Source organism: Durio zibethinus, chromosome 26 (genome assembly GCF_047325235.1).
Source record: "Durio zibethinus cultivar Kanyao isolate XHJ-2024 chromosome 26, ASM4732523v1, whole genome shotgun sequence".
NCBI lineage: Eukaryota > Viridiplantae > Streptophyta > Magnoliopsida > Malvales > Malvaceae > Durio > Durio zibethinus.
This window is the reverse complement of record NC_143187.1, coordinates 9,079,846-9,092,639: the sequence shown is the minus strand read 5'-3', so window position 1 is coordinate 9,092,639 and position 12,794 is coordinate 9,079,846. Positions and strand designations below refer to the sequence as shown.

Genomic DNA, 12,794 nt, shown 5'->3' with positions numbered 1-12,794 from the left:
AAAAATTTTTTATATATTAATTAAATATATATTTTTAATAAAAATATTGATATAATTTTTATTATTGAATATTGATCATATTTGAATTATATATAATATTTTAAATATTTTTATATATTATTAATTTTTATATTAAAATTTATTGTTTTTATTGATTTAGATTTTATATTAAAATTTTTATTTACTGATTTTTAATAAATAATTTTATGAATTTCACTAGAAAAATTTTGCAAAGCTTAATCCCAAAACACTTTGCATGAGCCAAATCTCTTTGATATCTTAGGGGTGTAGATGTGCAGTCTTTTACGGCCAAGTGCATTTAGTATTTTATAAAGCCATTGACTGCTGTTGCTTCAACGAAAGAGATCTTAGAACCAGCGATCTTATCTTGAAATCTAATACATTCACAATTATTTTTGTTATAAAGTAGATGCATAAAAAAAAATTTACAAATGTTAGAAATTGAATATAACTTTTGAAGATGATTACATGAAATAATATAGTTAAACTCAGATTCATTACTAAACGAGTTAGATTACAAAGCATAGCTTGGTTGCCCAAAGATTTCGAAATTGGAATTTAGGATCAAACTTCTTGCCGATATTAACGCAAAGAGGGGACCTTTAATTTAACTGCCAGCAACTTTGCTTTTAGTGGAAACTTCGAAAGGTTTGGTGTACCAACCATTTTTAAATTTGTGCTGAACTATAGTGTTCCAGCAAGTGAAAGTAATAATAATAAGCTGAAAATCTTAAAATTGGGTAAAAGCTAAAGCTACAATTGAAATTTAAAAGATCAATCTAAACACAAATTCTTTTGATTAAGGCTAACTAATTACAGGGGATGAACCTCTCCAATAAATGGTCATTACTTTGAGTTGGTTGGAGACCATATTATTGAATAATTATTCTCTTTAAAAGTGTATTCCACCAGCCAATCTCCTTCGCCTGAAATTGTCCAGCTGGTTAACTTTAAAATCTTAAAAAAAGAGGGAACACTGATTAACCAACTGTTAATCAGTTGATGACTAACTGTTATAGAAATTTGAAGACAGCTGAACCGAGACTTTGATTTCTCCTCCTTTTCTTAGATTTATGTTCATTTGAAACTACCTGATTTCGAAACTTCTGGCTGGATAAACATCTGCTTCATATGTTTTTCACAAGAAAGTATGCATATGCTTTAATATGGGCTTTATAGTTGACTTTTGGACATGAATAATAGATGGGTTGGTCTCAAAATCAAATCCTTACCATTAGAGTAAAACAGGCTGGTCTTGATTTAAGTGCACCTGCTTAAGCCTGATAAGAAAAAATTGGGCCGACTCAAAATCCAAAGATGCGGTGAAAGGGAAAGTAATTGTAACAAGATGCACTTTTTGCTTCCTAGTTTTACTCAAATCATCTTTGTTTCGTCGGGGCAGAGGCAGTGGGTAGTTGAGTGAGTATCTGTCTGTGCTTGGTTTCGAAGTTGCCATTTTTTACTTCACCTGAATCTCTCTCCACTCTCAAAACATATCTTCACTTTCATCAAAACCACCACTTTTCTGCTCTATCATCCTCGTCGTCCTAAATTTCAACGCCTTATCACAGCAGCCATGGAAACAAATCAAAGTGTAGGCACAATCACTTCTGGCAACACCTCAAACCTACCCATGAAACTCCTTTTTTGTGGAGATGGGTGTTGGTTATGATCAACATGGGTTCGTTTTGTTCGCTCTTCTGGGTTCTCTTTATTATATGAAAAACTTTTTTTTTTGCTTGTTTGGTTTAATCCAATAAAAACATTTTTGTTTGTGTTGGTTTTCTGAATTATTTGCAAGCAGGCAAGATATTACATCAGCAGCAGTGAGGGCATGCAGGGATGCTATTTCTTCTAATTCAATTCCTGCATTTAGGAGAGGTATGTGTTTGCTGTATATGCATTTGCTATTCAGCTTTTGTGCAGTAAGGTTAGAAGGCTTTTGGATTTTATGTTGTTTCTTTTTAGTGCTTTTTAAACTCACGAGACCTGACCAACAATGGCCAAAAATATCTACTTCTTAAATTCAGCTTATTGCTAGAGATCTTCTCCATGTTTATAACTTGTATGATATAAAGAGTTTTGGGCATCGTGCTGGATTTAAGAACTCTCTCATGAATGTTGTTTAATTAGATATAATAAGATAAAGTTCGTGCAGGATCCATACCTGGGGTCACATTTGACCAAATGAAACTACTGATCAAGTTAGGAGTTCCTCATTCTCTCCAGCAGTCATTGGATATTGAGAGGGTGAAGTCTGTTTTTCCTTAGTGAGTATCCACACGTCTGGAAGTTGGTGCCTTAATTTTCGGAACCGTGATCTTCTTTTTGTTCAAACAAAAGAAAGGGGGAAAAGATATTTGAAGCATCATGGTTTGGCTTCAGAAATTGCCGGTTCTGGTTTAAGCACATATCATGGTTAACCGATGTTAACTGATTTAATAGCATTTAACATATAGAGCATCTATAGTTTTTAATGTGTGAAGAAATCCATCGCAATACATTCTTACCAAATTGTGACCAATAAATTTTCTAGCATGACATTAAGTAGTTAACAGCCCTTGTTTTCCAATGAGCTCAGCCACCGAATTGCATCACTTACTCTGTCTGAAATTTAACCAATGTCCAAACCTCTCTCATCTTCTAACTACTACTGTTAATTTAACTCTGCCTTTCTTCAATTGATGTTATTTCTCTATCACAAATATCAAATCACTTCTGTTCTCAGTAAGCATTTATTCTATTTGTCCTGCTTAATGCTCTTCTTCAATTCTAGTACAGTATTACATTACTCCATCTCATTGAGTTTGAAAATTAACATTTGGCAAATGATGGAGGACCAAATTAGAGCATCCATGTAAAACAAACCAATTACACACTCCTTGTGTTTTATGCTAGATGTTTCTATCCTGTGATGTATTGATATAGAAACCTTGCATGTATATACTTGTGTGCGCAATATTTATAAAAATCTTAAATGTATCTCTTGTTTGTTTGTTCTCATTTTTCCCATTGATTGCAGTGGAAAAATTTTGGACGTTGAAGTTGTGGATGGAGGACTAATATGTTCAAGTGGTGTGCAAGTAGAAGAGATGGGAGATAAGAATGATGATTGTTACATAGTCAATGCTGCAGTTTATGTTGGCTGCTAGTTTTATACACATTGCCTTCTAGAATGTTTCTTTTAAGGTTAGTTTTCAGTCTTCACTCATTACTCACTCATGATGCAAAATCCACTGTAGTTAATTCATAGCAGATGAATTGTACTTTACATAGTGCAGATTTAACAAATACCATTTACCTGTCAAGGGCTATATTAAGGAATTAAAGTAATAGGCTGTAATCTATGTAATTTGCTTCACATGTTGTCTTTCTTGTTGCTATTCATAGAAAATTTTAATTTGTATTCTTGTTTGTTGCATCCTTTTGCTTGAAAATGGGGCTGCTTTTTGTCATTCTGGAGACAGAATCTCTCACCCAGTCATGTCAAAGAAATCTTGCATTTCATTAAATTAGAATTGAACCTTAGAGGAGTTGATATACGTTGATTCGAATGTCTTAATTGGTATATTTTGCCGGAGTACTCAGATCATGGCAGTAGGTGGGGCTTCCGCCTTTGGGGCACCTATGCCGAAAATAAAAGTTGGGATTGTTTTGGCAGAGATTATTTGTACGACTGCCGTCGTTGCATCCTGCTTCCTGATCCTATGTGAATTTTTTTGACATTGGTGATTTTTCGAACATCCTAATTTTGCCAGAAGAACAAGTACAATTCTTTTTGTACAAACTGATCTTTCTGACAATAATAATTTACTGCTCAACATAATTTCCTCAAGTCTTTATTTGACTGAGATCATTGTTTTCCTAATTAATAATGGAGAATACTAATAATTCAACTGCTCTTTAATAGTGAGACTGTTATTCGTGGGTGATAGAGACATAGCTTATGCAGGTAAGGAGATTTATTGAGCATGGTGGAAAACCGACTTTATTTCTCCTAAACTTACCATAGAAATTTGGTGTCATTGTCCAACAAGGGTCAACATTCTTCAAAGATTAAAATCTGTCATATTTTTTTGTTCACTTTGAAACAATTATTGCTGGTTTAAAAAATCAATCACTTTACAATTTATCTTTGCCCCCTTATTCCTCATTGTCACCCACAGTTATATGCTCCCTCCTTATCGCCTACCAGAAGTAGATGAGAACTTTGGAGCACCATCCTGAATGTACAGTTGTATGAAGAAGAAAAAATATAAATTCTTTGTTGCCCAATGTGTCACATAACGAGAGCTGCATATAGAAGCTGGTTCCAGGTATCAGGCAAGCCAGGAAGACACCAGTGGCTGCAGTCATTGCCCTGATGCTTACCACTATAGGTCGAGGGATGAGCATCTTTCCTCAATTGCGAGAGCGTTGTAATATCAAGCAAATAAACTGGTTTCCTCATCATCCCCAAAACTTTATTCACAATAGCAGCAGCTGGAGGAGCACCTGCTGGGTATGTAGAGCCAGACAGTGGCTCTAGTTCTCCATAACAGCTCTTTTTTGGTTGGTTCCACTCCTTGCCCCTGATTGATTAAACACAATCAATATTTATAATTAGTTATCATGAAGCATTTTCTTAAGGAAGGAGGAAGTAGGCAATTGAGAGTTACTGGTATCTTAAAGTAGTATTGATCATTCTTTGGAAGAGCTAAAGGTTCTTCTTTTAACTCACTCGTAGTGGGTGGGAGAAATGCCCTGGAAGAAGACCTTGGTCTTGGTAGGATCGACGTTGCTGTCAACCCAGTTACCCCAAGTTGTAAGCCCTTTGTTGAACGCCTCAAGACGGTCCATATCTTTGTATAATGCAGACCCATCTCTAATGTAATCCCATCTATGATAGCAAGATTTATAACAACAAAAATCAGGTCGATTTCCCCTGGGATATGAAGAAAAGTAAATGAATAAAGATGAAAAATCCTACGCTTGAGATTTTCCTTTGTGGGTCCACCAGTGCCAACTGTTGAAGATCAGCAAGTCCATCCCTTTCCATGCGTTGCCACCATTGATGGAGCCTAGATTAAGCACTGCACCAACATTTTCTCTAACTATATCCACCAAGTATGGTGTTCGATACAAATACAGAGTCACTCCATAATCCTGCATAGCACAAATCATCTCTTAAACATGGAAGGAAAATGAAATATATTGACACGGTTTTAATCTCATCAAGTAATGAAATAAAGGTTAAGAGTTATGAGAAAAAATGAAATGTCATCTATAAATTTCTTACATTCTTTTTCAACAATTCCTACGTTAATGAAGATAATTATGCAGTGTGTTTGTTCATGTAAATCTCAACTTCAAAGAATATTGATTTCACTCTTAATGCAAAACAGGTTGGCAGGTCGCTTAAAACAGCTGTCAGTGGTGTGCGGTGATGGATGAGGAATTGAGGATGACTCGTTCTTGTTAAGATGCTACTAATCATGCAACTGATATAAGCTTCGAACCCTTCATTTTCTCACATTTGTTCTTGACAAGTCAAAAGTGTAGTGAATAAAGCAATGAGGGGGATATTTTTTACTATAATTTATTGGACCGACTACTAAGCTTCAAATGAAACAGTGCATTTTGTCCTGAAATAAAATATGAAATATGATAAAAACCATAAAAGGAGAGAGCACTTTTCCTGTTGTTCGTGCTCCTACCTACTAAGACAACCAAATAAATGAAGAAAGAAGGGATAGAAAGCTTTGCCTGGACCATAAACAGAAACATTCTACCTAAGCCACAGAAATACCAAAAAAGTAATGGGGCTTAATGGTTTATAGTTTTGCTCTAATTCTTTCAAAGAAAGTACATGTTCCTCTTTTAGAATCCTAAACATCTAAGGAATGAAAAATGAAAAGAAAATGAAAGACAAACTTAAAGTAAAGTTCAGTCATAAGACCCATGTCCATGTCAAATTTAATTATGAGAACGAGATGATGGTGAGACAATTTGGTAACAATATGAATCACGTTTTTTTTTTTTTTTTTTTTTTTTAGTTTGAGAAAAATCTTATGCATGATTTCTGCCAAATAACCCCCAAAATAAGCTCAAACAAAAAAGTCCTAAACTAGATTTATTTCAGGCCACCATATCACCCAGTAGACAGATTATATTATGTTCTGCCACAAAGAGTAAAAAAAGGAATTCCTACTTATTGGAAGGAGAAACACAGAAAAGTTTCTAAAAATAAGGAGCTGTATATCGTGGAAACAGCAGGAGGCTTGGAGCTAGACTTCATGAAAAGGATAACTAAAGAGAATGATGGGAAGAATAGAGTAATGAAAAACAGACAAACATTCATTCCAATGCAGAGTTAAAATTGAGTTGATTTTTCAAATCCAAGAAAGGCAAATACTCAGTTACTAACCTCAAAGATTACAAAAGACAAAGGGTCCTTGCTCACATATATGGTCTTGGAGTTGGGCACCGACGCATGAATCATACATGCCAGAGATTCCCACATGTTCAAACTCAGTGAGTCACCCACAAACATTATTTTCTTTCCCCTCCATTTTGCCAGAAAACTCATCCCATCAAATCTAACAGCAAAGGAAAACAAAAAATAAAAGGAAATCCTTTTCAGTGAAAGATCCTACAATGGAGTTGATAGTTAAAAGAAAATAAAGAAGGAATAAAAATGGTACCTTGGCAAGCTACAGGCGTCAGGTTTCCAGGAGTACTTGAGATATTGCTCATCTGGCCTGCCATACTTAAGGCAGTCAAATTCAGGATCTAAGAAGGGACATCCTGAAGAGTCATAGAAAGGATAGGAAGGATCAAAGACCCATTTGCCTTGAAACAAATTGCATCCACTCACTTGCTGTCTACCTCTTAATCTAGTCACATTATAGTAATGTTGCCTTGCACTTGCTACTTGCAAAAGCACAAGCAAAACTACGAGAAACAAACACAACAGACTTTTGCACCTGAAACCCATCTGGGATTTTGTGTCCCCGATAAATTGCTCAAAGATAAAACAAGCTCTGATATGAATAAAGGTTGTCTGTAGACCCACAGCTTATATACAAGTAAGAGAGAGAGCGAGGAAATTAAGCCAGGGAAGGGCTGCTTGGGTGTTCACATGGAATAAGCTACAGAACATCGTTTTTTATTTTCTGACATTAACTTGGAAGATATCATGGGAGGGATTCCTTATAGTATTATGTATGGGGTATCGTGGATGAGATTGAATTTTTAACTTTGTTTTTCATGGGAAAATCAATATGTTAATTATTTTATTGAATAGGCATTTCTAAACTTCTTTTACATTCCGTAGGCCTGTATTTCAGTTGTCACGGGCCATATGCTTATAATGTCGTACTACTATCAAATTGTTCATGCTTCAACCCTTGTTTCAACTTTTTTGAGTGAAGCAATCAACTTTTTTGAGTGAAGGAATTGGTAGGATAATAATAATTTAATTTAATTTAACATGCAGGATAAACATAAAATAATAATTCATGTAACCCCTGATGATATGAATGATATTCTATTTTTCTGCTTAAGGAAAGCATTACATATGTAGGTTAGTTAGGATAAATAGTTTTCTGTTCTTCGTACTATATATAGATCTAGATATTTATTTTGCTTTCACGAGAAAGAGAGTGAAAAAGAAGAAACAAACGGAGAAAATGTTTGATGGTAATTAGGTAGAATTTTTTACCTTTTTGGTAGATGGATCTCATATTTATTTATCTCTATAACCCTTAACTAGTAAAATAAAGAGGAAACTGCAAAACATCAGCTCTATTTCATTGATCTTACTTTGGTTTACGGTCTTGCTATTTGCTTTCTATTTTTTTACTACAAAGTGAAAAAGTAAAAATAAAAAATAATTCAAAATAAGGGATAAATAACCAAAATAAAAAACCAAAAAACGAAATAAAATATAAAAGCGCCAAGAACCTTATAAACGTAATGCCATGAATCTTTTATGATCAGTGGACTGCGAGTATGTATGATGAACAATATTCTTAAAAATTTCTAAACCTTTTTTTGGTTAAGAGATAATGTTTCCGAAAAAAAAGAGGTTTGAAAGAGAAGTTATAACAAACGGGAGATAACGGAACACCTATCGTATATCATTGACATGAGACAACCAATTATAAACTTTCAAGTCATCGTTTTAATCTATGACGAAGTTGTGGAAGAGACAGGCATTTGATGAATTGGCCAATTTCAGGAAAGCTCAATTACCACTTATAAATCAGGTAATCATGCAACAAAAAATTTCCTTTTCATAGTTGAGACCGTATGGCCAATGTGAAGGCCAACTCAAACAAGGAAACTTCAAAAGGTTTTATTGTATATGTTGTAATAAAAACAAGCTACAGCCATAAGAAGACAAGGATCAATCGGGACCTGAGTCCCGACAGGAGACTTCCTTTAGAATAAACCCAGATTCATAATGGATTCAAATAAAAATTAAAAATTGTGGAGGTGCTCAAAACAAATGAAAGTTAAATTAAGGAAATTTTTATCCAATAATTGGCGTGTAGAAACCAGAGGTCTTTGGGGCACATTGGAATTCCAAAAACCAACCAGGGAATGCAAGCTGTCGAACTTTAATTAAGTCCAAAAACTTAAACAAGAAAAAAAGAAAATGTGAAACGCCAAGGTGGGATTGTGGGGCACTATAGTTGCGTAGCTGTTGTTATCAAGAGGCTGTCCCCTTCTGGATTTCTTATAAAAAGCCCCAACATCAGATCACTCTTTCCTAGCCATCACCGCAACAGACCCGCCACTATGGCAGTTGAGTTCTGGCACTGTTTAAAAGAACTCACCAGGCCCATTAGGACACCCATTTCCAAATCGGGGTCCTACCTTAAAAGTGATCACATCCCATCTTTAAGGTGTCATCAGTCTATTGGGGCATTAGAAGGCAATCTTTGGAACCAAATGGATCATTTCTGAATCTGGGGCTCTCCCTCATGCTTCAGATTTCATGATTTCTGTGTTATAAATATATATGTTCTGAATTGGGATATTCACGGGACCTATTCTTGTAGTTTGAAAGATTAAACCTTTGAACTACAATATTTACTTAAGAAATGTCATTTTCTGCATTTTGAGCATTATACGACCAATAGGTTAGTTAATGCTCCAATAGTAGCATGTCTATCTTCTAAAGAAAACCTGTCTGATAAGTGATGAAGCTGAATAGGATACATGTTTTTTTTTATTTTTTGAAAAATGAATAGGAAAAGGATGCATGTTAATTAAAACTCTACCCAACAAAAAGTTACCATGGTTTAAACTCTACCTTTGAAACAAAAATAGTGATGAAATTGATAGTGATAAAAACATTGATAACTATGATGATGCACTGCCTAAGCCATTAGGCATTTGCCAATTCTCAACACTTTCGGCATCTTTTGTTCCTAAAATGAGAAAGGAGAGAAGCACTTTCAAAGTTTCAGTAATGGGGTTGGAAGGATAGAGAGAATTTTGTATAGAGTCAAGAGCAATGTTTGGTTCCTCCCACTATTCACAGGAACGGTGGTCAAAGGAGAAAGGAAACAAAATGATTGAAGTGCAGGGATCTAAAAACAGCTCACCATTAATGCAGCTAAATATGCTTCTATACTTTTGAGCTTGATTCCATTTTCCACCCAAAAAATCTAGTTTTCTTGCTAATTAACAAATACCTTGATGTCGGGGTCCATATGCTGAAAATAAGAATTCACATGTTTAATAAATGTCACTCATAAGATTCTCCAAACCAGGAATTTCCCATCAAACAAATAAAGAGATTATCATTTTTTTTTTCTGCTTTCTTGATGAAACGAATGATGAGAAATTATCTGTGAAATGGGGTTTGAATAAGCAGACCAGGAGGGCTCCTTATAGCATCCGTTCAATGAGAAATGTGCAAATTACAACGCAGACTTTTTACTTAAGCATGGTCAGTACGTCTTTTGTCAAGAATCTTAGAAGGGTGTTACTGATCGCAGGAGTTCATACTTGTTGGAAATGGGACAATTCTTAAGGAAATCCGAGAAAATATAAGGCATTTTAATTCAAGGCTAAACACGCATCGGTCATGAAGATCATTGAATATTTAAGATTCAAGTCGCCATGACTTCAGCTTTTGAATCAATCATCATCCATTTGTTGGAACCTTTTTCCTTAGTTTGCTACACAGCCAAATTCATCATATTTATATATGAAGTCATTAACTATCTGTTCTTATCTATGACTAAAAGTCAACAAAACAATACATTTTTTTGCAAAAAGGTTGCCATTGCATGCTCGGAGTTTCAGTAAATCAGGATTGCTTCCTTTCCATTATTTTTAGTATATCTTTAATTACCATTAATGTATATGAGATTCATAATTTATAAAAAAATCTTACATATGTGAACAATAATGATGAATGTATTAAAAAATAATGAAGAAAAACCTTTTTCTTTGTTCTGGTTTCTTTTGCTTACATTCCAAAACGAAGCATGAGGCAATGGTAGTGCGCATATACTAATTGATGAGAATCTCTGGCGAGCGGCTGGCTACTACATTATCTTTATTTAGCCATTCCTATATTTACATTGCCTTAAGCCCACGCCTTTTGAACGAAAGTGGTTGAGTGTGGACAACCAACGTTGATATCACCTCATCATGCTTCTGTATGTTTGTTGCTTATTGGTCGGAATATTTGTGAAACTTTCAGTAAAAGCCTGTGGTCCAACACTAAAGGCCCTGGGTGGGCTACAGTTGGGCAAGTGGGCAGACATCAGATTCCTTCTGCCCCCATCTAATACACGCTTTAGGAAGAAAATCCGTTTTTCAGCCCACAATCATGATAACAGTGTCCCTCTCTCTCTCTCTCTCTCTCTCTATATATATATATATATATATGGGCGACAGGATGAATTTATATCAATTTACACTGTTATCAAATATTTTAATTTTATATATTGTTTAATCATTAATTTTAATAAATTTAAGGAATACAAGAAATAAATAAAAAAAATTTAATCTCATTATTTGAATTTATTAAAATTAATGATTAAAAAATATTTAAAAAGATAAAAATACTTTTTTTTGATATAAATTAATCCTCCCATATATATATATTGTAAGCTGTATTTGATTGACTGCTAAAATGTTCATTTTTTAATTATTAGATGGATGAAATTGTGAAAGTTAATTGTTTCATTTTTAAGTAGGGACAATACAATCAAATATTAATTAATTTTCTAATTCGATATTGTAAAGTACTACTAAAGTAAAGTATCCATCCGAAGATGTTGAACACTAACAAAATGTATTTAGACAAAAGGCCAAAATGAAAAACAAGAGAAAGCCACTTAAATTGTGATGGAATTTGATTTCAAACTTTGAATTATATTCATATTTATACAGCTCAAATGATGATTTTGTACTCCAGACATTAAAGCTCAAATGACTTTTGAAACTAAATACACAAGTATATTGGTCCTTCATTAATTAGATTCACAGATAATTAGATTTATAATAACTGAGATTCAATATCAAACAATGACAATAGCAAAAATAGAAGATCATTTTTTGGTATTCAATCCGGTTTTTAATCTTGTCCAACTTTCGTAACAACAGCCTATACCAAACCATACATCATGAAATAAAATATGTGGAAATCAAAATAATCAAGAAAATATTTCAAGCAAAGAAAATAAAACATAATTTACTATAAGGCAGTCCCTTAGACTTGCTAAGTCTGCTGGAGCTGATGAGAATTTCATGGTGGAACTTGATACTCAGCAATAAATGGCGGTGAAGGCAATTAAGGAAGAGGTGAGTGATTGTTTAGCCTAAAACTATCGTAGTTAGTGAATAGTGATTGAGTTTTGCCGATTATCGAGTTACACCAACCAAACCCCACAGCTATTGAGGTTGCGGTTTCAACAAGCAAAAGCCAAATGTGAACCTAAAACAGCCTGTCTGCATAAACTGAAATCCTGGATAAACACAAGTCTTAAGTAGGGCCAACGGGGTTTGTGTCCTTGCTAAGCAACATTGATAAAAACATTACAGATTCCCTTGGTGGCTACCACATCGATAAATATATTAACTCCATGATTGTTTCAAATGAAATTATAATTTGTTAACCAATATTCGGCCAATGAGAAGTAGGGTTGTGAGTTGTAAGGTCGAAATGGTATGTAACTAATAACCCTTTTTCTGGACCAAGCGGAGTGCTTTAGCATTAATTATTTGACGAAGAAATTGCCGAACCCAAAAAAAAAAAAAAAGTGTGGCTACTGCCTGCTCAGTTGCATCTGTTTTGATTGGAAAACCGTTCCTAGCTAGATAAATTCCCCTTCACACACCCCCCCCCCCCCAAAAAAAAAAAAAAGAAAAAAGAAAAAAGAAAAACAAAACCAATTCCAAATTGCAATACCAAATAGGAAACGTTTATGAAATGGGCCAATGGATTCGGTCTAGGTCTTAGGTAACAAAATACTTCTAGGAAATAGCGTTCATAATTCGATTTTAATCGAATTAATAAATTAATAAATTAATAAATAAATTAATAAATTAATAAATTAATTATTAAATTAATTTTGATCTATTATTAAAATAATTTTAAAAAATTTTAAATTAAATTAATTTTTGAATCGAATTATCAAAATTTTAATCAAAATATTATAAAATTTATATATAAAACTAAACATATATGAAATTGTTTATTTTATTTCAAGTTGTTAGAGTTTTTAACATTTTTATGTTTGAATATTTTTGTTGGATGATTTTAT

At 33.8% G+C, this 12,794-nt stretch overlaps 1 protein-coding gene and 1 pseudogene across 2 annotated transcripts; one reads left to right on the top strand and one right to left on the bottom strand.

The window, feature by feature from the left end:
* Window positions 1–1,410: 1,410 nt before the first annotated feature.
* LOC111274986 (uncharacterized) lies at window positions 1,411–3,430 on the top strand (annotated as a pseudogene). Its single transcript, XR_016334158.1, has 4 exons — window positions 1,411–1,702; window positions 1,826–1,902; window positions 2,180–2,291; window positions 3,044–3,430. The product of XR_016334158.1 is annotated as an uncharacterized LOC111274986 (transcript).
* Window positions 3,431–3,570: 140 nt separating this feature from the next.
* Window positions 3,571–7,223, bottom strand: LOC111274984 (protein trichome birefringence-like 38). Its single transcript, XM_022860038.2, has 5 exons — window positions 6,705–7,223; window positions 6,428–6,599; window positions 4,991–5,166; window positions 4,742–4,900; window positions 3,571–4,592 (listed from the first exon to the last, which is right to left on the bottom strand). The coding sequence occupies exons 1-5, from the start codon at window positions 6,995–6,997 to the stop codon at window positions 4,301–4,303; spliced, it is 1,092 nt and encodes a 363-aa protein (XP_022715773.2). The 5' UTR covers window positions 6,998–7,223; the 3' UTR covers window positions 3,571–4,300.
* Between the last annotated feature and the right edge of the window lie 5,571 nt (window positions 7,224–12,794).